General features: G+C 37.1%; 2 protein-coding genes across 2 annotated transcripts in view; one reads left to right on the top strand and one right to left on the bottom strand.

The window, feature by feature from the left end:
* LOC121420585 (phospholipid transfer protein C2CD2L-like) overlaps window positions 1–16,136 on the bottom strand; it is an 88,818-nt gene extending 72,682 nt beyond the window's left edge. The window contains exon 1 of the mRNA XM_041615250.1: window positions 15,436–16,136. Within this exon, the coding sequence (XP_041471184.1) occupies window positions 15,436–15,942 (507 nt within the window). The 5' untranslated portion in view covers window positions 15,943–16,136. The remainder of the gene's footprint in view (window positions 1–15,435) is intronic.
* A 4,149-nt stretch (window positions 16,137–20,285) lies between these two features.
* LOC121419826 lies at window positions 20,286–27,436 on the top strand. The gene is made up of 3 exons (XM_041614292.1): window positions 20,286–20,564; window positions 25,225–25,755; window positions 26,499–27,436. Exons 2-3 carry the CDS (start codon window positions 25,254–25,256, stop codon window positions 27,434–27,436), a joined length of 1,440 nt encoding a protein of 479 aa, XP_041470226.1. The 5' UTR covers window positions 20,286–20,564; window positions 25,225–25,253.
* The last annotated feature ends 544 nt before the right edge of the window (window positions 27,437–27,980 follow it).

The raw sequence follows: 27,980 nt of genomic DNA, 5'->3' as shown, positions 1-27,980 counted from the left end.
ACGACGCCCATCAAACACCCTCCACATAGCTAATTATAAAATGCATGAACACACTCATACTGACTGTGAATCCAAATTGGGACATCGCTTGATAATTATTAATCAGACACTGCGAAACACAATTTTACATAATTGGGAATGGATTACCCCAATTTTTATCAACCAAAGAATTATTATTGAATCTGGCTTTCATGAATGAAACTGCACATTTGGCATAGTACAATTCCACCAAAATATATCTATAAAAGTGTAATCATAAAGATTTTATGGCATAAAAACTTTAAACAAGGCATGAAACAATGTGCTATTTTATTTCACTGTGTATAAAATCTGGAAGCATCGTGGTCTTGTGGTGTATAAGACTCTCGTCTTTCAATTTGAAGCAGGTGGGTGTTTTTCTTCAGCAAGAAATTTACCCACATTGTGCTGCACTCGACCCAGGTGAGGCAAATGGGTACCGGCAGGAAGTAATTCCTCAAAAAGCTGTGCGCACCGGAACCGGTAGACTAGCTTAGCCGGGGAAATATAGGAGTGCCTTGAGCACCTAGCAAGGTGGATACATGCGCTATACAAATCTTATGTCATTATAATTGTTATCAAATAAAGCTTTTATATGGAATGAGTGAATGATTTTCTAGGGGTCTTTTTTTAATATTTCCAAGCCTCATTTAAGCAGTCCAGAAAAAAGGGTAAATGCGAATAGAAATGCCGACAGCAAAAAAAATGCAGTACAGAGGTTTAGTGACATAGATACCTTTATCCCGTTATAAAAATGGTATAATTTTTCTTTCCTTGTGAACATCCTGATGCAATACAATTGAAAAGAGAAGCTGGAAGAGAAGATTTCATCAATTATCATAATGCATCATTTTTAGATTGCTTCTGAGGCAAGGAAACCTACAAGTAAATCAGGAAAATGATAATTTTTTCCAGGGCTCTTTTGCGCATTGCAGGAGCAATATTGCCCAGAGCTCAAGCTTGATTTTTCCCCCAAGATTTAAAGTGCATTTTATTTCCCTACATGTATCTCCCAATCCTTCCGTACGTTAATAGATCATAGGTTTATTCATATTTTCAAGACATTGGCAAATACCTTTCAAATTTATAGCAACAAGCAAATTAGATTTAATATTCATAATATAGCATTGGTGTGACTTCATAAGATTACAACTCAAAAAAGCAACGAAACTCCTTTTTGTTACTGTTTGATTTGAAATTTGATTCCAACAAAATTAATTGAAACCACCAACTTTGTTATCAAATTTTTAATGGGATTCGGCAAGCTTCAATGAAATAGCTTTTTGTGAATGCTCCCCTTCTAAATAGGATTCTTTTAACGAGATATATCAAAAGTGATTATTAATATCAATATTGGATTGAAATATCATATTCATGGAAAGATTTTTGACCCTTGCTTCGAACAGGATTATGGGTTAACCTATATTTCTCATACTCCCATTCTTTCTCCTTCTTCTTTCACCATTACTTCCTATATTTTTTTTTTTCATATCCCTCTCATTTATTAAAAAACAAACTGTAGTCTTTATAAGATCATCCTATTCCAGTCATTTAATACAGAATATCTTTTGGAATATAAGATTTCCAGCAGGAAACCATATGCTCTACTTTCTGTTCAATGAAAGTCTTTAGTGTGAAGAATCCCTAGATGATCTCTCATAGTATCAAGCAGGTGTCAGAGTGTGAAGTGTTCACACCATACATGTCTAGAGGCTGTAACATTTCTCACCGTGATTTCCTACTGTCTCGGGTAGATTGAAACTTAGTCTGCGAAAGTCGTCTGTAATAACTTTCTTTGTTGACCCATTTCATACTCTTTGCATCATTAAGTTCACTCTTACCATTTTTTCATTCTTTTGAGAATGCACCTTTTTACATTTACATATAGATGTACAGTGTAATTTTCACGCACCATCCCTTGTTTTTTATTTTTCTCTCTTTAAATTCATCTATCCGTATCTGTCTTTGTTCCTCATCTTGAGTCGCCTCTCTCTTTTTTCTTATTCTTCTTCTTCTTCTTGTACTACTTCTACTTCTACGACAACAACGACTGCTTCTTCTTCTTCTTCTCTTTTTCTGAATCCTCTTCCTCATTCTCTCCTCTTTTCCTTATTTTCCTCCTTCATCTTCTTCTCTGTCTTAGTGCATATATTAGTTTAGTACTTTGTGCACTATTCGCATAGAGGCTGAGAGCAACAGCACATTAAACACGCACAGAGCGCTGTCTCGGGTAGATTGAAACTTAGTGTGAAAAGCATTCTTCACTTTCTCTGGGAAATTTGTGTGTTATAACTTTCTTTGTTGAGCCATTTCGTACTCTTTGTATTAATAAGTTCACTCTGTCCCCCTTTTTTTTAAATTCTTTTGAAAAACCACGATGCAGTTTTCATCTCCTATCCCTTGTGTTTTATTATACATGTACCAATATCTGTGTTTTTTTTCTTATTTTTTCATTAAATTCTATCTATGTCTCTTTGTTCCTCATCTTAAAAGTCTCCTCCTTCTCTCCTCCTCCTCCTCCTTCTTCTTCTTCTTTTTCTTTTCTTCTTCATCTTCTTCTTTTTCTTTTCTTCTTCATCTTCTTTTTCTTCTTCGTCTTCTACTTACTACTACTACTACCACTACAACTACTTCTCCTCCTTCTTCTCCTCTTATTTTTCGTCTTCCTTTTCTGAGTCGTCCTCTTCCTCCTTCTCTCCTCTTTTCCTTCTTTTCTTCCTCCATCTCCTTTTATGTCTCTGTGAATATCAGGATCTTTACATCAGTTTAGTACTAGTCCAATATTTGCATAGAGGCTGCGAGCAACAGTACATTAAACACGCAGAGTGAACTTCTACATGGAGTACATGAATGTACATCAAGCAATGCACTTGTGGAGTAAAGCTTCTAGCTAATGGAAATTAATTAGCATCGGTGAACCAGCGACGATGCACAAGAATACAACCGGCCCATGCATTTGAGGGAGGTTTAGCGCTGCTAAAAACCAAGCTTGAATTGAGTCGACAGCTTCCAACAGAGAGTACAAGAGGGTGTTTAAGCATGGAATTACCAGTGTGCATTGACGATTCACTAGCTTACACGTGTACCCTGTAGTACGCTCATTTTAATCATACAGTTTCTTCTTTTCCTTCACACCTACATGCATACCTGTTGCTCTACACTATCTGAGTAGTCTTCAGGCACAGACCCTAATTGACATAAATCAACAAGTGGGTCTAGATGAAGACTAGTATGAATGCCGAGTTGCTGTATTAAATCAGATACTCTAGGCAAAGTTTAGTTCACAATACTATGCATCCCCAGTAAGCTGAATAATTAAATCCACATTATCATACTTCTGACAACCCAAAATTTGTGTCTGAACCTACATGTACATGTAGACTATGATTTTGTGTGTGTGTGTTATATTTGTGGGTGTGCCTTGGACAGTATGTAAGTCAATAGTAGTTACATGTAGTGTGGGTGTGTGCCAACATGTTGTGAGGGATGTAGGGGTGTGTGTGTGTATGAGTGTTTTGGGGCGGGTGGGCCTGGGAGAATACATGTTAGTCAATAGTAGTGTGGGTGAGTCAAAGTGTGTGTGTATGATATAAGTGTGGGTGTGCATGGAAGCACACATGTATACATGTGAGTCAATAGTATTTATACAGTGCGGGTGTGTGTCAACAGATGTGCCTACATGCAGGAGCATACATTACATGTAAAGTCATTAGTAATTAGTGTGGGTGTGTGTCTGTGTGTGTGTGTATGTATGTGTTATATCTGTTTGGTTGTGCCTGGGAGAATATTAATGCATGTAAGTGAATAGTAATTAATGTGGGTGTGTGGATGTAGGTGTTGAATCTATGCAGGTGTGCCTGGGAGAATACATGGCAGTGAATATTAAGTAGTGTGGGTGCGTGTCAAGGCGTGTGTGTGTGTGTGTGTGTATGCTGTGCAATCGTCCTGGGTTTTATAAAAGCCCTTGTGTTCACAGGGATGTTAATAATTTATTATGTCAATGCGTCGGCCAAGGTGATATCAATAAAAAATATTATACTGACAAAAGTCTCTTCTATTTTGTCATGGCCTTCAAGCTTTCATTTTTCTCGTGAGCTCTTCTGAATGGCTCGCTCTCTCTCTCTCTCTCCCAGTTGCCCTTGACCATTCAAATGTACAACCGTAGGTGCCATCAGCATTTCTAAAAGGCATTGAAAACTCAAATCCATGAATCTAAAACCAGCAAGAGCAAACGCTTCCTACAGTATAAACAAATTGCCAAGATTGAATCAATGAGCACAATCACTTTGATACACGTTCATATCAGGGATACATGTAATTGGCTGTTTGAAGGGCTAAAAATGAATACAAACTTTTTTCAAGTATATAAAAACCTATATTTACTCATTCAAATTTAATCTTTATTTAAATGAAGAAAGAAAAGTACATGCGCTGTAAAAACTGCAGTGTTAAACTGACACCAATTGGTGTTTATATTAGAGGACCACACCCTGAGGTGTTAAAATTAAACCCTAGAGATTAAACATAACACCAAAGAGTGTAAATGTAACAAAAGGTGTTGTAATAACACCTATAGGTGTAAAACTAACACCACCAATTTAACACCGGTGTAAAATAACTGGTGTGGTCCTCTATGTACACCGGTTAACACCACAGTTTTTGCTGTGTGTACTGTACATGTACATTCTTGCTGCAATAAACATCACATACTTCAGGAAATGTTGACAAATGCATTGAAGTCAAACCACCAAATAAAGTGAAAAATGATTGAGATTAAAAAATTTAAATCTTTTATGATCACTGATTTACCTAATTTTCTATTAAATAACAATCCTCTAATTTCACAAAGTTATCACAATTTGAGGTCTATATGAGAATACAAAGTCAAAAAGCTGGTGTGGGTTGTTGTTTTTTTTTATTTTCTTCTTATACATGTACATAAATAGTACTTGAAGTCATTTAAACTTTCAAATTCAAAGTCTTTTATTCACACACAAAGAAACAATGCTGCTATTAAAAAAATCATCAAATCATTCCATAATTTTTTTTTAAACAATGTCAATTATACAAGCAGAAAACTGCTTAAATGGCCTAGATCATGGCTGCTTCATGTACTACTTGTACAAGTGTATTCATTAAATAATAATGGAATAAAATCCTCCAATTCACAATTGGGACTGCACTAAAAAACTATATCATGAAAAACCAATAAAAGGACAAGAAGCTTTGAACAGAAACAAACACTCAGTAACATGTATAATTCATGAAAATTCAGCTGATTTGCTTTCGCCCTCTTCTCTTGCTCAATGCATTTTCTTACTTTTCACCAAGCGGTGACCAAAATAATGCATGCTTGAAGCAAGTACATGTATGTAGAAGAGCGTAATCCACTGTACAGTATAGTGTGCTGACTGGGTCAGCGCAAATGCCACGCATTCTTTCCAGGTTAACCCCTGGTACTGTACGTGGGTACTATACCGCCCCCCTCCGGAGCACGTCTGAATCGCTGACAGGGTCAGCCGTATGACGCGATCAACGACGGGTGGAATAATAGCATAATGTGTGACAACAGATCGCTGTAAACAAGAGCACAGCTTGGATTACCAGATCAGATGCCAATCTTAAGAAGATAAGCCTACTGAGAACATGCTTCAGGTACATACAGTAGGTCTGTTGCATTGGTAATGGTATTTGACATACATGTAACATACAAGTTACTACAAAGTATGTAAAGTATCAAGTCATATTCTGGCAATTGGGTTGACCAACATAATTCATGTAGCTATTAACGCGTCATACATGTATTTACTATGCAGTTTTATTTTTAAAAGAAAATTACCACAATGGGTACATGGATCTGTGTGTTAATGGTGCCCACCCATTGCCACAAAACCATTACATTGCATGGGACACACATGAATGCATCATGGTACTCTATTATTATCATTGCAGTGTAAATGATCTATTATGTTCATATTCTGAATTTCCAATTGTAAATAGATAAAGCATTATGATAAAAAGTGTTGCTCTTATTGAAAATAAAACAAACATTGTAAATTTCATTAATTTTGAAATAGTTCCCACCTACATATGTAGAAGAATGTAAAGACCAAATTGATATTTTCAAGTACATGAATGAGAATGGAAAATTGCCCCCATTTTGGAACTGACCCATATGAACATTGCCTACCCGCTGTTAATAGCAGGCCAAATTAAAGAGAGTATGGGCGCGTCGTGGTCTAGCGGTTCTGACTCTCGCCTTTCAAACAGAGGGTCGTGGGTTCGAATCCTAGCCATGGCGTGTTTTCCTTCAGCAAGAAATTTATCCACACTGTGCAGCACTTGACCCAGGTGAGGTGAATGGGTACCCAGCAGGATTAATTCCTTGAATGCACCAAGCGCCTTTAGCAGCTGGAGCTACAGCCGGGGTAATATATAGTGTGCCACTGAATAGGCAACTAGATAAATCGGCGCCTCATTATTATTAGTGTACAGTGATGTGATCTTCTGAGTACTTCATTGTAGGCATGTTGTCATCCACTAATTCAATTGACTGCAATAATATTTCGGACTTCCATTTTAATTTCATTTTCCAATTGATGAAAGTTGCAATGTATGGAGGTGATCGCTTTGAAACCGCAAGAAAGAGACGCCGTTCCAAATACTTGTACAGTATGATCATGTACATGTAGATGAATTTGGATTGGATTGGAATATGATACTCATAATGCATTATCAGAGGACAGTTTCAGTGTGCATGTTTTTAAAACCTGTTCAGGGTTTGCTTAAAATTTTACGGCAGAGCAACGGGTAATTTTATTATGCAGAGTGCATTCTTTCACATTAATAATATTTTTAAAAATTACAGTGTGCAATGGAAAACATTAAATATACCACTTTTTAATACACAAGAATCATTTACAGGAATTCACATGATGTCTTATGAAGCTAATTAAAACCTCAGACAATTTTTTTGCTGAAAAGTTATGAATTCCTAATTGCACGAAAAAGTGTGCACATTAAAAGTTGTGGTGTAAGGAAAAATCATTGAATTATTTAAAGTGACTGGGAGCAGTGTTTAAAAAAAAATCACTTATTTGCATGTTATTGGCACAATTTAGTATCTGTATATTGCTCTTCTGAGCTACAATCAATTTATTTCAATCTTCAAGGAATTTCATTGTACTCCTCACCAAAAAATCTTTCACCCTATGTTAATTATAAATGAATATCTCCAATGATATATACATGTAAATACCCCGGTACTGGAACAAACAGAATTTTGAAAAAGGATCACACCATTTTACAATGAACCCAGTAATTCCACATCTACCCCTGATGAGTAAAAGGATATCTGACAACATATAAAATACAATTACAAGGTAATACAGGGGATTTCTGATCTTTTGATAATTCTAGATTTTGTCATTTTTTCTTTGTACAGAAACCCCTATGGCATTGATGAAACTTTAATAGTCTGAAAGCACAGACTCATTTGACACTTCAAACAACGGGTCTATGGTGAAGACTACATGTAGACTCCAAAGACTCTGTTTGAGTCAAATATTTAAAAAGAGCCAGCCACAGTACATGTACATTGTGAATTTACATGTAGTCTCACTAGTTCAGACTCTGAATTATGCACAACGCAAATTGCAAAAACCACGGGTCTGTGCCTGCAGACTAGATCAGGTCAAATGAAACCAGTGTACAGTGAAATTCAATGCTTCTACATGTCTTTCCCTCTGGTTTTCTTTGATCCATAGACCTGTATCAACTAACTTCATTTATGAATCTTATATCTTTTTTTTTTACAATTACATAGCATGTTACCACTTTCTTTTTATCCTTCTTTTTTGGTTTTGCAGGTTGTTCATGATATATTCTATAAATTCACTTTTATGATCATCCTTGTCTTCTTTATTTCTTTTTACTTCTTCTCCTACTATCTTCTTCCTCCGTCGTATATCTTCTTCCTCCTCCTTCTCCACCTCATCTTTCTTTCTTCTTTTTTTTCTTCTTCTTCTTCTTCTCATCTATTAACATTATTATCATCATCATAATCTGATCACTTTATTATTACTAATTTTCTAATATCATTATCTTTATCCTTTTTTTCCTCTCCTGTTTTAAGATTACATTATTCCTCCTTGTGTACCCTTTTCCTATTTCTTTTTTAATTTTGTACATATAGGCTACGCAAACCTATCTTTTAACTTCATTAATTCATTCTTTCACATCTCTTTCTACCTATATGCCTGATACACATTTTTTTCTTAAATGGAGTATCATACATGTACACGTCAATGTACCTTTTCCTCTTTCTTCAGTTCAATTAAATCCCTGATACAAGGTCTAATAGCAAACGTACAGACATAACAGAACAAAGCGCTTATTAAGAGGACCTATTCAAATGCTCACTGCTACTGCTCTCCATAGAGCAAGAAAGCAAGCATCGTGGCGATGCTTTGAGCGATCACGACTGCAGCTACAGGTGAGATGCGGTTGCCATGGATACTGGCTCTTAGCTATGGTGGTAGAAGATGAAGAGAGTGATATGAGAGTGGTATTCAAGAGAGCAAGCAGGCTAATGAAAGGGTGGTGTCTGCTTCTAAAGTCTACCATTCTGTAACAGTATACAAAACATGTCTTTAATCACATAAACTACAGTATGTTGGAGTAGACATGTTGTACAGTAGGCATATAGAGCATGATCGGTTAAGGGTTCGCATTGAGGTGAAAAAAAAATTTTAAGGTACTTTTATCAAATTTGCTTTTAAAATAATCTTTGATATCTCAGGTTTCAAAAAACTAAGTTTCATGAAGATTGATGATTCCGAAAGTACCGGAATAGTCCATTTTATTCATGGGGGTGCTGCTACCTCTCATCACGGACGGACATTTTTACTCAAATTAAATTCACTCTAGTTTTATTGTTTTTAAAGTTACTCTAATTTGGTTTGGATGTTCTTGCACTCTGAACATTTCTCTATTATCAGACATAATATAGTAGAAAAAAAATATTGGGAACTAATTTTTTTTGGTAGGTGTTAACATTTCCATTTTGAAATTTCCGTCCGTGATGGAAAAAAAGATGAAAAGTTTTTTTATTCTTTATCAGAGTAGAAATAAAAAATAAAAAGGTTTAGAGGTATCTCTCTAAACACTGTACATTATTTTATTTGAACATGGCTAAAATCCATACATTTTATCCATATCATAAAGTCAGTCAAAAATGATCACGGACGGACATTAATTTGATCACGGACGGACAAAGTTAATTCACTCAAATTCATTTCACTCTAGTTTTATTGTTTTCAAAGTTACTCCAATTTTTTTAATGGTCTTGCACTCTGAACATTAATCTATCATCAAACATAAATTAGTAGGAAAAAAATATGGGAAGTAAACTTTCCTTGTAGATGTTAACATTTCCGTCCGTCCGTGATGAAATTAATGTCCGTCCGTGATCATTTTTATTAGGATAATGTCTATGGACTCAGCTTTTTATTCTTTATCAGAATAGAAACAGAAATAAAAGTGTGTAGAAGTATTTCACTGGACACTGTTCATCATTTTATTTGAACATAGCTAAAATCCATACATTTTATGCATTTAATAAATCAATGAAAAATGATCACGGACGGACATTAATTTCATCACGGACGGACGAGTGAAATACTTGTGGAAAGATTCATATATGCAAATGAGAAACTTTGCTGAGCAGATTATGAGTTTAATTTTAGCTTCTAATTGCAGTGAAAATGGCTCTGAGAATTATTCAGAACTCAAATGGAATAAGCCTACAACTCTTCACAATTTTTTGTGATATCTTTGTTTGGCCGTTATTGGGGCTATATTGTTGTCAGGAAAATTGTTAAGCATTATTGGAATGCAGATAGAGTTGAAAAGCTGCATGTACATGTATATGCCAAAAAAGCGGGAAACAAAGTATGGCAAGAACAAGTCCAAAGCTGTAGATTTCATCAATTCAAGCTTGCAGAAAGTGATGGAGAAGAAGTAGAATGCAATGCATAATCTGATAAGCAGAAAAATCAATTTTTCCATGTACAAACTTATGGATTCACAGTGCTTCTAACAGAACATAGGTTTGTGAAAATTACATGAATACCTTTAAGTCCATTTTGGAGCTAATTTTAAGCAAATCGCTTATCTGGTAAACTGTGAAAATGCATAAAGCTTGCAATATAGTGTTTAGAAGTTAAGCTTTGGATTGGAATATCAATTTCAATTTTGGATTCGGTCAGGGCCTAAATACATGAGGGCTGTTGATGTTATGGGGTGTCTCCGCTTTGATATATGCAAAAGATGGATTTAAAGAGAGCCCCTGACAAGTGTTGATCCAACAAACAAGCATAAGGATCAGTGACCTGTTAATCTTTTAGATTTAGTTTTTGGACCTTAAAAAACATCTTTGCTCTTGGAAAATTAATGCCTAAAATCATCATGATCATAAAAATACTTGTATCAACATGATCAATAATCAACTAGCTGTTGATTTTGAACCTACTTGTATTCTACACTTTAAAAAGACAATAGGGGAAGGCGGGGTAAGTTGTGACACTTTTTGCATTTTGCACGTTAGAATTGATATGACTAGTAATATTGTAGAAATAAGTACCTTACCTTTAAATTTGATTCTTGGGAAATATTTTTCACCTATATATAACTTTCTACCCCCACGCTGAATGTCATTGTGACCTTTGAAAAAAAAGGATGTCAAATTGCTCAACTTGCCCCATCTGTGGGGTAAGTTGTGCCATCGTCTGGGGTAAGTTGAGCCACAAAAACTATGTAAAAAATGTATGCGGGAAGAACCAGGATGTCAATTTTTCATTTAAAGTCTTTTCACTTGCTAATTCTCTATGAATACTAACATCTTCTGAAAGTAAAAGGACTGTCATGTGAATTTGCTCCTTTCTGCCTGCATATCAATGGCTTTTTACATTTTTTTTTTTTATTATACAGTTGTACATCACCTATTCTTTACGTTCGATTTTGACAAGAAATGTGTTAAGAGCAATCGTATGTCTAGATTATACTGTGCGTCTAGCATAGAAATCAAGTTGCTACATCTTAAATCAAGTTGCAGCAACTTGATTGAAGTTGTAGCAACTTGATTGTGCAACTAATACTGTTTAATATTATTAAAATATGTACAAATCATCAAAACAATTGCATTTGTTTACCAAAAAAGTACTAAGAACTTTTTACAGAGTACTTCCATTGTATTTTAATTGTGTCCGTCCGTGATGTCCGTCCATGATGTCCGTCCGTGATGGAAAATATTTGCAATTCTCTCGGAAGTTTGATATTGGTTAAGAATTCAATATGCTGAACATAGAAGCTAACATACCCGAGTGTTAGGTGCATTAACAATAATTGGTCCATGTAAAGCTGTTTAGATAGAAACAATAAAAATGTACAAAAATTCTAAAAACCACATTTCTATCTTGTCCGTCCGTGATATGGCACATTTAGTGGAAACCTGTGTTTGTAGGTAACCATGGCAACAAACTTTTTTAATCATTCAGCATACTATGTCCTACCCTTCACTATAAAACACAAAGGAACCTTGTTCATCTTATTCCTAATTTGTTACAAGCCTTCAAAACTTTCAAAATCTATCAAATGTCCGTCCGGGATGAACCGATCATGCTCTATATCTTTTCATGCATTTTCAAGTATTTTTTCAGAGACAGAATTTTTCTCAATCTGCCAAACGTCCAACTACAGTTGTGTACAACATGTAATGTGCTTAGTATATGTCTGTGTACATACAATACATGATCATCATGACTTCCTACATCCGCTACATTTTCTTTTATATTTCTACCATTTTTATTGCTTATACTGTGATTCAAAACTCTTTTAATCTTTTGTTGTTGTTTCATATTGTATGTATATGTTTGTATATTTCTAAAGGATGTAAAATAAATGAATTGAAATTTAATTGAATTACTAACCATTTGTTCAATTCTTACTCCATAAAATATTTACATGTAGTGGGAGAGGTGGTAAATAAACCAAGCATTGTGTGGTTAGAGGCAGAAAGAATTCAACAAATCAGATTGAATTGCAATAATCTGTCAGTTAAAACTACACTGTACAACATAGACGTGTATGGTGTACTCTGTACATACGTGTATGCTTAATGGTAGATGAAGACACCTTGCTCACTACATGTACCTTCCTGCATGTCTGAAGGAGAGCAGCAATAGACATTTCTACTTTGATCGATGAACAGGCTTCGTCCTACAACATCGTTGGAGTAAACTAAACTAAACTAAAACTAGTTTACTGGAAACTACATGTACATTGTAGTTTAACGTGTAATGAAAACGGTCGAAGTGATCTTGGAAGCGATCTTCCAAACCGTCTAATAAAACCATTTTTCGACGTTTCAAGATCACTCTGCCTTGTTAATCTGGTTTTCGCATTTAAGTGAGGACACAATGGTTCTTCGGGAAAAGATCTTCCTACATTTTGAGCGCCCTGCTTGACACACTGTGTGTAGAATGCCTACATGTACACTGCGGTTTTAAATTTCGTGCAAAGCGTGTCATCCAAAATCCCACTGAGAGCGTTCCCATAGCAACAAGATTGCTTTACGTGAAGCGATTTTCAAAACCAGTTTCGTGTGATCAGATAGGTACACTAGCAAAGCGATCTTCAAATCTGGTTTCCTGTAAACTAGTTTAGGAAGTGTAATGCAGAATGACACCTATTGTAATGATTACATAATCATAATGCCATGAATACAATTAGCATTAAAGCACAGAGGTGTTTACTGCTGCTTTTGCAATGGTACATGTATATTCATAATACATCTCTATTTCCTCTGAATATTCTTTTTCCCCCATCCCCCTTCCTTTGCATTCCTACATTTAAATATATGCAATATTTTGTGTAAGACAATAAATTATGTGTGAGGGCAAATGCCTCCGGGCAACAGTGCTGAATTTCACTTTTGTGCCCCCTGACCCATTTGCTGCTCCCATGTTTGTAAAATTGTAATTGTTTTTCTGATGTATTGTATTTGTACTTTTTACACTGGTCAAATAAATAATAATAGTTAACAGTAAATTACCCAACTCTTTGGATAGATTTTGTTCATCAAAATACTTTAGTCTCCTTGGTTTTGTGACTTACACTTTATGACTGTGATTGAATCTGATGTAATAGTTTTATTTCAAAATTTGTGGCCACGTTTGTACACAAGTCATATGGTCCACACTCCATTATGAAACTAGAGATGCTTGGCGGGTCGCGCAGCCAAGCACATGTATCCCCCGAACAAACCGCATCATCCGTCATTGCGATATATAGAGCTCACACAGAAATTGACAAATAAATACCATACCCTTGGCGACAATGATCCTGCCCACAATTTGCCTGTGGGTACCAAATTTGATGACAATAATGTGACGTAGCAGTATGACTCTGCAGAACCTAAAGTATTGTCCAGTATCACCTGTTGGGAATACAATTATAGAGTAATCTGGATATATTTTGTAAACCTAACCCTAAGAGTAAGACCCCCACCAAAAATGATAGGCAGAGCTTTGCTCCATCTTCTACATATTGCTTCTGTGTGCCAACTGTTAAAGACAAACTGGAAAAAAGGCAGAAGTTACAGGTTTTACCAAATTTTCCACAAAATATGGTTACCATGGCAACCATGTCTCCACCCACTCGGAGACTCCACAATCATTAGGCAGCTTTGTTTTAACATAATGGACCTTCATGACAAATTTGAAGTTAATTGGAGAAGAAATGCAGCTGGTAGAGCGCTCACAAGGACATCTCTGCTATTTCCTCAAAAACTCTTGTTACCATGGCAACAAAGTCTCCCCCACACCAAAATCAATAAGCGGCTTTGCTTTAAGATATTGGACCTTCATACCACATTCAAAGATGATCAGAGTTAGTTTGTTGACCTCGATCTTGGCTTAAGTAGATGCGTGTCAAGAAACAGGCCAACTGAATTTTTTTCTAAAAACACATCACCAATTCGCAATTTGACTTTTTTTTAGACCAGCATGTTGCTTGTTTGCCTATGATCTATGTGGAGGCAGCAGATATTGTCTTTGCCACATTAGACGTATCGCATGGTTCAGCATACCAGCAAAGACAATAACTGCAGCCTCTGCCTATATTATAGGCTATAGTCGCCTGTAGGTCACCTGCAAATGTGAACAGTATCTCGCATGCAGTTGCCCACAGGAGCACTCGCATGTCTGATTTGCTCGCAGAACATTGCTGCACCCACAGGTGAGTTGTGGGCAATAGCCCACAGGTGAGTTGTGGGCAATAGCCCACAACTCACCAACAAGGCTTGCACAGAATGTATCTCTACTAACATAGGCATCTAGTAATCATCACCAATTCACCATCAAACATGATTAACAACATCGTCATCATCATGGTCATCGTCACATCATCTCCATCATCATCACCATCCTCGTTATCTTCATCACTATCATCATCACCATCAATCATCACTATCATCATTTATCATCACCAGGGCCCAGGCATCATTATCAATATGCACTGCACTGTCAATCAGTAGAGGCGCACTTTTAAAGTGGACGGTGAATCTGCTTATCACATTTTTATTTGCCGCCAAGTTAATCCTTTTTTGTAGCAAATGTAAAGAAAGGAAATTGGTCTCCAAAACTGGAAACTGTCTCTGAAATTGGATACCCAAATTCTTCACAAAAGTCTCTGATATTGGAGATAATCTGTCTCATGGGAGACAGTCTCCCATATTGGCCGTGTGCCTCTAGTACTAGACCCTACCACTTGTTCACTGCTACCACCCTGCCTGTGGGGAATCTACAGGTAGGATTATGGTATGCCAATGTTGTCCAGAGCACACACTTTAAAAATTCATTAAAATATCACTTTTGTGACCAAAATTACTAATTTTTGTACAGTTGCAATTTATTTTTCATTAGTAACTTGGGAATAATTTTTGTATTCACCAGAGCGCTCAAAAACTTGAATTTTGGGCATATTTTTGTGTACGCCCTCTATTGGTGGAAAGTAATATGGCAAGAAAATTTTCATTTTTTTATCTCTATTTTTAATTAAGAAAAAAATGATTTAAAGTATCAAATTTAAATAAGAGCCAAGTTGTATGAATAATAGGTGTAATGGAAACTGTCAGTGTAAAAACATCAAGCATTTGCCCCAAACAAAAAGAGAAAATTAGCCAAACATTGCTACCCTTATTTTGCCACACATGGAGATATAACTGAGAACAAGGTTATATTATAACCTTGTTCATTGAATATGAGTGGACCCTACTGCAGTACAGGCCTACTGATGACTGTCAATCTCAATGTCATCATCACCATCATAGATCTAGAGAAAAATAGATCATTAACTTACGCCATGTTTCTTAGATTCATCGTTGAGTGCTTTAAGCCAGGAAGAAGCAATTTGGCCTGGGGACTGCTGAGAATGTTGAGTGAAAAGCCAAGCAACCACCGAATTCAGCCATTCGTACTGGTCACCACCATCTGTGCTATCTCGCCCTGCCGACGGTAGCCCGCTGTGTGTCAAGGAGCTCCCCGCTGAATTGAAGACATCTCCGCGGACACCATTACTTATTCCTTGTCTTTTCCTGCCCTTTTGGTCAAGTTTCTCCTCTTTCTTCTTGCTATTCTCGTAAATTGTAAATCCAAGGAACACACAAGTGGCTAAAACAAGCCAAGCAATCAGTAAAACATCCAAAATATCAATTTTTCCCGTACGTAATGCCTCACTAAAATCCCAAACCGCCATCACCAAGCTATCGCACGCAGCAACGACCCGCCCGTTGATATTGTTACTTGCGCTCGCTGTCGACTGGTCTTCGCTCAGCGACTCGGTAAAAGATGTTTCCTCTTTCCCCATCGTCTTTTTTGGTTATATACCACCCAGCTGCGATCAAAATGGATGAATCACTATGTCCGTGACAACTTGATAATATAAATATATCACAAGGGACAGGGTTGCCGGAGAAGGGCATTCCAAAGCGATCGGCGAGAGTCGATGCTTGGCGATCCGCGCATACCAAACCCACTTTATGGCTAACGTACACAAATCAATGGGAAATGACAATAATACACGTGTCCCCATAGAAAGACTGGTAACACACTTGCACAAAATCAATTGCAAGCTCTCGTCTACCACTATATAGTTTACGTGATCACAGTCAATAAGTGTCAAATGAAAATGATCCAGAGAGGGAGACAAACTGAAAATTCATGTTTGTAGAATCAATTTTCAAGGAAAAAAAAATCCTTTCCTTTCAGCTTTTCTTTATTTTGAAAGCAAAGAATAAGGCTCGTATTCTGAAGTCTGGTTTAACTTAAACTCAGATTTAAGTATGGAAACACAATTGTTACATAAATCATAAACAGTAAAGATATCATACTTCAGCTCATTTTGGCTCTCAAATCATTCATAATTGTCTAGGAAGTATAAATAGATTGTTTTCTTCACCATGGATGAATCAGGAAAGAGCACAGTAAACATAAGAAACATACAACTTAATAAAAATGTTGGTACTTTTGGCTTCCCATACTTAAACCACAACTTTAAACCTGAGTTTAAGTTAAACCCGACTTCAGAATACGGGCCACTGTGCCGTCAAGAACTTGCGAAGTTATAAGGATAGATTCCTGTTGAAAATACCCTACTCCGAAAACCAAAGTAACACTTGGAGACTGTGCATTTCACTAAGCAGCTCCGAAACAGTGGAACGTACTTCCCCTTAGAATTAGCCAAATCTGTACCTGCTTCCAAAACATTATTGAAAACACTCAGTGTGAAGTAGTGTAATGATAATAACAATAATAATGGTATTTTATTCCAAGACTGTTCGAAGCAAGAGCTGAATTTTACAGAACTTTTACATACACAGTGCGTCCCCCAAAAAATATACATTTTTGAAATGGTTGCCAAATAAAAAATGTATCATTAAGGGGAAAAGACTTATATAGAAAGCCAATAAAGTCAACTTTCAAAATCAAATGACACCAAAAAGTTGGAAAAATATTCATGCTTGAGCGAGCACTGCCGACTGAAACAAAGGGTATATAGGGTAGGGCAGAATTAAGACTTCCAATTTCTTTCAGGTTTTTTGTTTGATACTTGCAAAGCTGAGGGTTATTTGGTGAATTAATGATCAGTTGTGATCAGTTTGGTGTTTGTGAAAATATCATGCGTTATTACATTGAATGCATGAGTGATCAGGAATTGCAATTTTCAGTAGAGCATTTTGACTTTATCATGTGGATCTCAGCAATGTGTTCATGAGAATCAGGAGAATAGGATGTAAAATATGACTTGAGTAGGTGAAGTATACGTTGATGGGATAAAGGTCAACAGAACATTTAGCAGCCCCTCCCTCCATCTCTACCCCCCCCCCCCCTTCTCTCCTCCTGAGAGAGCTCAGCTAGGCTGGGCAGGAATTATCCTTACAGTTTTATGAGTGGTTAGTATTTGGAACTTGCAAAGCTAAGGGTGTTAATCTAAATTAATGAATGAGATAAGTTTTGGTTTCTTAGGCAAATTTCATGAGTTACTAAATTGAAATTTAATGCATGAGCGAACAGGAATTGTAATTTTAGTGTAGCATATTCATCTATGGACCTCAGGCTCAGAAGTGTGTTCGTAAGAGTCAGAGTAATGTGATGGTCCCTGTTACAAGCAAGAGAGCGAGATATGCTAAGACTTGGTAAAAAGGGCATTCCTCTTCTTTTTGTCCTTTTACATAAATGGGAAGGCTAATTCGAGCCCACCCTTATATTCATACCTTTTGTTTCAATGGGCTGTGCTTGCTCAAGCATAAATAGTTTTCCAACTTTTTGGTGTTATTTGAAAGTTGACTTATAATTGGCATCCATATTATGTATTTTGTCCCGAAAGTGCTATTTTTTTATTTGGCAGCCATTTCAAAAGTGTATAGTTTTTTGGGGGGACGCGCTGTAGAAAAACAATATAAAACATAACTACAGTAATACTTAATAAAGGAAAATTAAAATAGAATCATACAAATGAGAGCTCTTTTGCAAAAAGGGTTAGGCTCATTTTTCATCAGATTTGATTTTTATATCTAGAGTTTTAGTAATTCTACAAGATGATACCAAAGAAAGGTTGAAATTCCTATTAAAAAGTGAACTAAGATCGAAATGAAAAATCACCTTTTTTCAAAAGGGGTTATATAGGTCCATAATTGGGAACATTAGGTTATCTAAAAGGTTCTAAACAGCCACTGGGAAGCTTTCATGCTCTCAACAGAACTTCAGCACGTAAATAATCGTTTTTGGGAACCCCTTTTCTCAAGAATTCCAAATACGGAACAAAAGGGTTGCAAGTCGCACCTTCTTTTTCTAAAAGTGCTTCTTTTTGCATTTTTGTTTCAATAGATTTTGATGTTTTTTGTTATTGTTCATTTGTTTTTTCTTTTTTTTTGTTATAAACTCCCCACGTTCGGCTCGTTCAGGCGATAGTGGTTTAGTTACTTACTCATCGTGAGATTATGCATAGGCTTACCCTCTTCATGAGTAAAATAATGCACACAGTCCTTATTAGGTCCCTTTTCAGGAAAGAATATAAAAAATGTTAGCACGCGCTTCGCGCTCGCAGTAACTTTTCAGTTACATACGAATCTTGTACATCATTAATTTAACTATCCTTTTCAATGTTAAATTTTCCAGTCTAAATACACGAAATTAAAAAAAACATTTGAGGCCGCGCTTCGCGCTTGCTTTATTTATTTAGGCATTAGGAGATACCTTATCTTGTTTATAAGAAAAAGCTAAGATACTGAGAATTTAAGTTTTTATCAAAATATATATATATATCAGGTTTTAGCAGCCGATCGGGGGAAAACATGTGGAGTCAACGCCCCCCCCCCCCCCATTAGCGAAAGCTGGTTCCTCCCCTACTCATATGCTGTAGTCTAAGGCCTATGAGGGAAAAATCTTTTGTTTTTATTCTTTAAGAGGAATCTTCCCGCCCTAGTATTTCAATGTTTGTAAATTGTTGTCTATATGACAATTTTTTGCCAGTTACTCAAATACGTCCAAGGCCAAGAAATAATTTTATGGCATAATTACGTTGGGTACCCCCCCCCCCACCCCTTCATTGTTTCTCGAAATTCTTAAGCTCTACCAATTACTCCCTAATATATTTTGCTTCTAGAAGGAATGCAAAACAAATTAGAGACAACTTCATAGAGACTTACGATTAAAAAATTATTTCTGTAAAATGATGACAAAAAGAGGCATGCTTAAAATGCTTGCTTGAATGCTGCATTTTTCGGACTCTACGTGATATCCCAATCTGTGACCTGGTGCTGGTATTAGACCAAGGTCCTTGTAATTGAAGATGCTTGGGGTGCCGAAGTCCCCCCTCCCCCATGATTTGCCTGAGGATGGTGCATGTTTTATTCACAATCATTATACAGCACCCCGTAGAAATGAGATAGCTATGCTAAAAAGTAGAAGTCCCCTTCATTTTGTACAGAAAACTTTTTTTTTCCTTGTAAAATTATTATACAAAACCCACGCCCATTGTATTTATAAAATTCGTTCATGACGCTGTACAAATGCTCTATATTCGTTTTCGTCAAAGTCAACTCCCCCCCCCCCCCCATCCCGAGGTGGATGCAGGGTGTCATAAGTCAATCTGAAATGCTTCCCCAAAAAATATTTGACAATCCGAAAAAAGGGGAACTGGGTTTTCCGGCTTCCAAAATAGAAAGCTCTCTCGACGAAGGATTTCACCTCTATAAGGGGATAAAAGTGGTTATTACTCCCTAAAATAAATGCACACTAATAATTCCCCTCAAAATTAGTTTGACCAAAAACAGTTATTCACCTTAAAAAAATGGTTCAGCTATGCATTCTCATCACTTCACAAGAGGCCTTTATCGGGGAGTGATAAAAGTACTTAAACCAAAAAGGGAGGGCAAATACCCCATACATCCCCTTTTTTGGTCCAGGGCATAGACCATGTAGACCAATAAAGTTTGAACGATTCCCCTCTTTAGTTTATATGTTTGCTAAACTTCGTATTTATCATTTTATACATCACTTACGTATTTGCCCTTCTCAAATATAAACAGGAGTGTGTTCTGTTAAACAAATCTTATGTTTAACCCGTACTTAGCCTGCATTGATACTGAGCGTTATCGGCATGAGTAATTATTATTACGCGTACCAATGTGAACATGAAAATGATGTCATAATCAAGGATGGCGGGAAATCGACAAACATAAATGCATACCGCGGTAAGGTTGGGTTCTGTAATGCATACCTCACGTAGGTGTTGTCATTAATATTAAAACGAGAAGTATAGAGGTTATACTCTCCTGATTTTCGTCTGATGATCAGCCAAAGTCATTTTACCAGTGGTAAAGGATTCAGAAGGGAGTCATCTTTAGCTGAGGTTTTAACATGTTTAAGACCAACGAGCTCCCACCGAGTGCACTTCATTCCGTAAAAAGTTGGACGGCTAACTTTGAGGTAAGTCTTTTGTCTTGTTCAAGCCAACACGTAAGGACCACGAGTTTCTTGAGGATGTGAGTTCGGGTGGGGTAATACCTACGATAAATGGATTTATAATCTTTCCAATGAATAGATCATAGTAATGTTGTGATTTTTGAATTGACAATATTTTGGTCCAACCAATATGACGGGGATCGATGAGTGCAAAAACCTTTAATAAGAATTATTTATTTTCAGTGATATTATGAATATAATTTACTGCGTGTGGATTTATTGACTGTGCGATATTAGGATCTGGGTTGTTTTCGCGACACATTTCGGCAACAAGCTATAACCAGTGTTTTAAGCCTATAAGCAACACCAGTAAAACAGATTCCAAATATTAGCACATCAAGATATACCGATAGAATATATTGCAATATTAATAATACATCTCGCATTATAATACCATTTTCTTAAAATACCCCTTCACTTTCTAATCATTCTATTTATGAACATTTTGTGCCTAATCATAAGAAAAGTTTCATACTCCTTATGAAGGAATCGTTTGAATTAATTCTTTTTTTTCCGCTTTTTTTTCTAATCGTTCGACTCGTTTATTCAAGCGAACTTCCATTTACGGTGGAGTCTCCATATCGATAACGCTGTATTCACATCCATACATGTACGTGCATTAATGTTTACTAAGCTCCAAAAGGCATGGGAGAGAATATTTGTTTAAGTCATATTGTTAGCTCAGTTCTATTTTTAGACAGTCATGCTATCAAATATGAAAATAATTTCCAGTAGATTAAACTAGGATAATCCGATAATGCAATATTAAATTCACCTTGTTAAACAATTAATGCAGAGAATTCTTTCAGACATTTTTCTAATAATGCAAAGATTTCTTTTCAACATTTTATAAATTATAAAAATGTCTAAAAGAAATCTTTTGCATTATTTGTTTAACAAAGGAATTTTTTGTGGTGTTATTCTTATAAGGGCATTATATTCCAAAATAATAACGGTAGGACATATTTTTATTTAGGGTTTCTTGAAGTTCACTTTAGGCGAAATTAGCAACCAACTCATTATTTATCTTCCTTTCTTTCTTTCTTCTTCTTTTTTTTGGGGGGGCTGCCTTCCTCTTTTTTATTGTTTCTTTATCCATTTCCATCTTTCTTTCATTTCGTTCGTTTATTTTCTTTTTTGTTGTTTCTTCATCCATTCCCATCTTTCTTTCATTTATTCCGTTTATTTTTTTCTAATATTTTTTTCATTTTTGCTTGCTTTATTTCTTTCTTGCATTCACCTTTCACTTTGTCTTTCGTTCTTTTTTATATCTTTCTTTCTTCCTTCCTCCTTTCTTTCGTTCTTTCTTTCTCAATCCTATCTTGATTTCTGTTGTGCGATAGATTAATGATTAAGCACAATTATAGTGTTAATCATTATGTCGATAAAATCAGTTTGTGGTGAAAACACTATAGACCATTCTTTGCTCTTTGATGTAATGATTAAGCGTCGTCTAAGCTAATAGCGTATTTTAGCATCCACGTCTCAGACGCTTCCTGCACCACAAAATCTATTGGAAATTCCCTTCAAATCTCAATGACAGATTATAAAGAGGTCATTGTCGAAAGTTGGTGGATGGCACAGCACATTGTCTTAAGATTCACACAGGACAAAAAAATCGGAAATATGACGTTTGTCCAGCGTCCAGGAATACGACGACGACACGGCTGTTTTGATTCACCTACACTGTAAAAACTGTGGTGTTAAAACTGACACCAATTTGTGTTAATACAGGACCACACCCTGAGGTGTTAAAACAACACCCTAGAGATTGAACATAACACTAAAGAGTGTAAATGTAACAACCGTAGGTGTTGTACTAACACCTATAGGTGTAAAACTAACACCACCAATTTAACACCGGTGTAAAAAAAACTCGCTTGGTCCTCTATGTACACCGGTTAACACCACAGTTTTGCTGTGTATTTTCGACAAAGGCTGCTTTGTTATGAAGGGCTTTTGACAAAAGATTCGCTGCGTTATAGAAAGCGTCTTCGAAGTGATTGCTAAAATGTCCTAATGTTTCTTCCTGGGCGACCGATGCTCTATTCAAAGTCACGCATGGGTTTCAAAAAAAAATGGGTTGTTACTCTCGGGCGTTATGTTCAATCTCTAGGGTGTAATTTTAACACTTCTGTTAGGCCTAAAAGGTCTTCGAGCGACACCGACAGGTGTTGATTTTAACACCAAGTTTTAAAGTTCTCTCTCCAGTGTTGCTGCCACACCAAACGGAGGGAGGGGTAAGGGACGAATGCAGTCTGGATTCCCTATGACACTGACAAAACTTCTCGCTCGCTCGCTAAGCTCTCTTGCATACCTATTATCATGATTATTGACTATTAAGTTAATTGATGGCTTGAAGGACAACATCTTTGAATTTCAAGTTTTCAACATTTATTGATCAAAATCCGCACATATTAGATCATTATCATTTGATGAAAATCGTCCTGGGTTAACAACAACGGAGGGTGATGGCACAGAGGCACCGTCACAAGAAGGTCGCGACCGTCTTGGCGACCGCCCGTGTGATTTTCCAACAGGTCCAAGTATAATTAAGGGGAAAATATGAATAACAATAGTCAGTTCTTAGAAACGCGCGTAATAAAATAGTCTCCAGGGGGCCACATGGAACCGGTGGATGGGTGGGTTTCAGCCATTCCCCCCCCCCATCTGATTTTAATTTTGCATGATAAGCCCCCGCCCCTCACACACACACACGCACCCTCACACACGCACACACTTTCAAAACCGTTCCGGTCTCTATCATGCATGTGGAAGGTTTGTTTTCAAGGGGGAAAGGGAGAACAGAGAAGAAAGAACCAAGGGCGGAAATCTCTCCCCAAAGGTAGGGGGACACATGGGGCTCAAAAATTGAGAAGCAAAAATATTAAAAAAAAAAGGTTATCACTCAAAATGCAAGGTCTTTTCGACCCCCAAAAAAATTGACAACTAAAACAAAGAGGGGTTATCCCCCGGAAGGTCATCTCGTCCAAAATACATGTTTTATTGCGATTTTGAATGATGTATTTCTTTCCATCATACAAGACCTAAAATAGAAGGGGAGCGTTGGATATTGTGTCCCCCTACTATTTTGAGTAGGGGGACGCGTCCCCCCCCCCCCCGGGCCCCCCTGGGATTTCCGCCCATGGAAAGAAGGATCGAGAATGAGCCAAGGAGTGGTTAGGGCTTGTAACTCTGCATATGACGACCTTTAGATTGTCTGACCCCATTATCGAATTATCCTGGCGCCACCTTTGTGATGGCGTATAGGGGGAAACGTGGAATGCCCCCACCCACCCACTCGCTCCCCACACGCACTCACACACGTTGGAGATCATGATTTTGTCTCACGATCTTCTCTCAATGTTGATACTGCATAATATGATTCAACCTATTGACATCCACATGTTTATAGTGTGTCTTTACATGGACCTATAATAGGTCCATGGTCTTTGTAAGAAAAGACTAACAAAGAGGGAATCGGAAACAAAGTATTTGCAGATCCTCAAAGGGTCCAAGGGTCGTTAACTCCTTATCAGATGATCAGTGATTCGTCATCTTAAAACCACAAGATTATGATGTTGATATGTTGTCTGAACCTCATCTTGTCTAAAACTATCAACTTATTAGAAAAAGCTGCAGACGTCAATACGTTCCCATGGATTCTTCTGATGCTACACTGTAAAAACTGCGGTGTTAAAACTGACACCAATCGGTGTTAATAGAGGACCACACCCTGAGGTGTTAAAATAGCACCCTAGAGATTGAACATAACACCAAAGAGTGTAAATGTAACAACCATAGGTGTTGTAATAACACCTATAGGTATAAAACTAACACCACCAATTTAACACCGGTGTAAAATAACTGGTGTGGTCCTCTATGTACACCGGTTTACACCACAGTTTTTGCTGTGTATATGGGTTTGGTCACGCGACAAGTCGACTTGACGACCCGCGGGCTCAATGAGCACTTTTAGAAACGGACGTCGACATAGTACGTCTCTTGACGTCATCAACTGGACGAGGTTCAGAATATTTTCTTACCCGTCCTTGTTAGCCGATTTTGCCAGTACAGGAGATAGGAGAGAGTGAGGACCCGGGCTATAGGCCTAACAATAGGGAAAGAAGGGCGAAACAACCCGCTCCCATTATCAGTTGTACACAAATTTTCAGATTTTCCCCTTTATTTTACATATTTCACATTATCTCCTCCTGACCTTGAAATATGTGGTGTGAATAATATTTTCCCATGACATATATTGTGCTCAGAAGGAGGCAAGATGCAATTTGAAAGATAATGAGGAAAATCTGAAAATTTGTGTACAAAACAAATGGAGAGTTGTCCACAAAATCAGCCATTTTGAAGCACGTTTGCCAATTTGAGGATCCCCATTGAATGTACAAAATGACTTTTTAAACGTCCATATATAACTTGCTTATTTCATAACCGAATTTGATGAAACTTTTTTTTTAATTGTTCCTCTTAGTTTACTCTTTCCAATAAGATTACTTCTCTTCTTGGGTTTTGGTTTCCTTTAAGGTTTATAAATTCAAGAAAAAATATGAATATACTTCAGTGACTGACAATGTCAAAGATACTGATTTGTTTGCTTCGTTTTCAGATGTTGCTGTTGGCTATAATCCCCGTGGAATGATGACGCTATTGGACGGTCAACGTGGGTTCCGACGCGAATCTTCTTTAGAAAGCAATGACCCCGCGGAACTGGAAGCACTTACAAGCACTGATATGACGTCGAGCATTAGTCAACATGAAACGATCTCCAAAGACGACTACGATGGCGATGTCGAAGATGACACGGACACCGAGTCGTATATCCAACCGACGATTGCAAATCGAATCTCTCTCGCGCGAACGTACGCGCTTTGTATCACATTGGGATTCCTGGGAGCGCATTACTACTATCTGGGCATGCGCACACAAGGTCTCCTCTACACTGCTACTCTGGGCTTCTTCGGGATTGGTTGGTTGATAGACTGGTTCCGGTTACCATCTATTGTTGAGTCCGTTCGAAGGATACGACGCGAGGAGGCTGAGAATGGATACGCACTCTATGCCGTGCCGTATGGTGCATTGGAAGAAAGATCTCTGGTGAATGCATACCTTTATGCTATCCCACCTTGGGGACTCTTTGGTAAGATTGAACCCCCCCCCAAAAAAAAAAAAAATGCAACAACTTTTTTCCTCCATAGTTACGTGTAGGACCCCTATTTCCATTTTTATTAAACATATACGCTATTATTATTATAGACGTGCATCAGCTGCGATCATTCATTTTTCCTTTAACGTTATGTTTCTCTTTATTTTATAGATGCATTAAGGCTTTATCGCCATCATCGTTATCATCATTATCATCATAATCACCATCACTATCACCATTGAGACGATCATCATCACCATCATCTTCATCATCATCACCATCATCATCACCATCATCATCATATTATCATCATCACCATCATGACCATGCACCATCATCATCACCATCATCATCTTCATAATCATCATTGACGATAAATTTTCTAATGTTCTTGAATCCGTCATGAGTCTTATACCTTTCCTTTCACCTCATTTTTTAATATCCGAACTTTTCATTTCCATCTCTTTAGCCTTGGTACATATTTGTCGTTTTGTTGTTTTAATTGCATTAAGCGTAACATAGCTTTATTAATTCAAGGAGAATCCCATAATTTGCTTGTTTCTAAATCACTTATGGGAAATATGTAAGTTGTCAACATAGCCTCGTAACGTCCATATTGTTTCCAATAAAGAAAATTAAGTATGTTAGTAAAAATTTGAATAATCGTCTTGATTTAATGTGACAAAATTCTCCATTTCTTCTTTCTTTTATTCCCCCCCCCCCCACCCTCCCACTAGGAATGCACCACATGTACCTCGGAACTTTTCGGAAAAACGACGCATTTAGCCTGATATACACAGCTACACTCGGCTTCATTGGGTTCGGCTGGCTCTTCGACCTTTTCCGTATCCCGATACTTGTCCGAAGAGCGAACGAAGACATCCGAGACCTCCGTTCGGGAAAACCCGTTTCCTCGAGTCCTGCGTGCACACTCCACCTTGACACTGCTTATTCTTTAGTCTTTCCTCTGGGCTTTTTTGGACTTCACCACTTCTACATGAGACGGTATTTCTATGGATTTGTTTATCTTTTCACCTTTGGAATGGCTGGTGTCGGAGTCTTGGTTGATATTTTACGATTGCCGGTTATCTTTAAGCGAACAAAAACAGAACTGAAAGACTTTAGATTTTCTCTATATCACTTGGACGATACATATTTCCTGTGGTTTACTCCTTTAGGCCCGTTTGGGCTTCATCACTTCTATTTACGCAATTGGAAGATGGGCGTGGTCTATTTATTCACATGTGGGTTCCTTGGCGTTGGTTGGCTAATTGACGCGTTCAGGATGCGCTCGTTGGTTGAAGAAAGCAATAGTCAATTAGACACAGATCTACTCTGGGATCATCATTTTGTTAAAGAAACAAAGAGTAAAGGAAATATGAACATCTTTATTGATAGTAAACTATTCAATTATCCAATCACCGATGAGGATTCAAACATTCAGGTTTACGCCTTCCCTTTGCGGCCAAGCGGGAAGCCATCCTGGTTGCTAGGATGGGCGTGGTCACCTACACCATCAGACCCACCGTTGGCCAATCAGAATGTGTTTACCACATCGGAAGAGGAACCGAGCCAAACTGAAACAAGAAACAAAACCCCATTGGTCGGGGAAACTTTAGGAGCCGTGGGTTGGACAATAGATGCACACGAAAATTATGAAGTTACCATTGCTTAATAGTGAGGTGTCTAGTGAAATACTATGTCAGTAATCGTCTGTAATACTATTAGAACGTTCGAAGTTTTACCACTGAAATGTAGGGTATTAGCCTCCAACCACAAATGCTCATCACATCCGAATAATTTCTGACATGCAACATGGAGAATCACGGTACACGACATAATTATTTATGACCTTTGTGAAGTAGGAAATTCCGAGTATAAACAAGAGTGGATCGAAATAGGCATTTTTTCGGAATGGGGAAAGAGATGCATGAATGTTCTATTTTAGGTCGGTCCATAAATGTCATATTTTTATTTTACGCTATCGAAGAAAATTCAATTCTTATTCAAAAACTTGATTTTTTTTATTCGACTTATGTAAAATGTTAGTGTGGTACATGTCTTATTATTTATTTGCATGGCACTTTTAGTGATAAAATTACTGTTCGCGGAAAGTATCCATAATATGCACTGTTTAAAAAAACGATTTTACTGAAAAAAAGGAAGATTTTGCAGAAAGCATTAACGGAATCATTCTTTAGATTCATAAAACATGAATT

Source organism: Lytechinus variegatus, chromosome 8, assembly GCF_018143015.1.
Source record: "Lytechinus variegatus isolate NC3 chromosome 8, Lvar_3.0, whole genome shotgun sequence".
NCBI classification, from domain to species: Eukaryota; Metazoa; Echinodermata; class Echinoidea; order Temnopleuroida; family Toxopneustidae; genus Lytechinus; species Lytechinus variegatus.
This window is presented reverse-complemented; position numbering and strand designations above follow the sequence as displayed.

Coding starts and splice junctions, on each gene's coding strand:
- LOC121419826 (XM_041614292.1), top strand. CDS start 25,254: ATGATGACGCTATTGGACGGTCAACGTGGGTTCCGACGCGAATCTTCT. Junction 25,756..26,498: donor CCCACCTTGGGGACTCTTTG/GTAAGATTGAAC, acceptor CCCTCCCACTAG/GAATGCACCACATGTACCTC.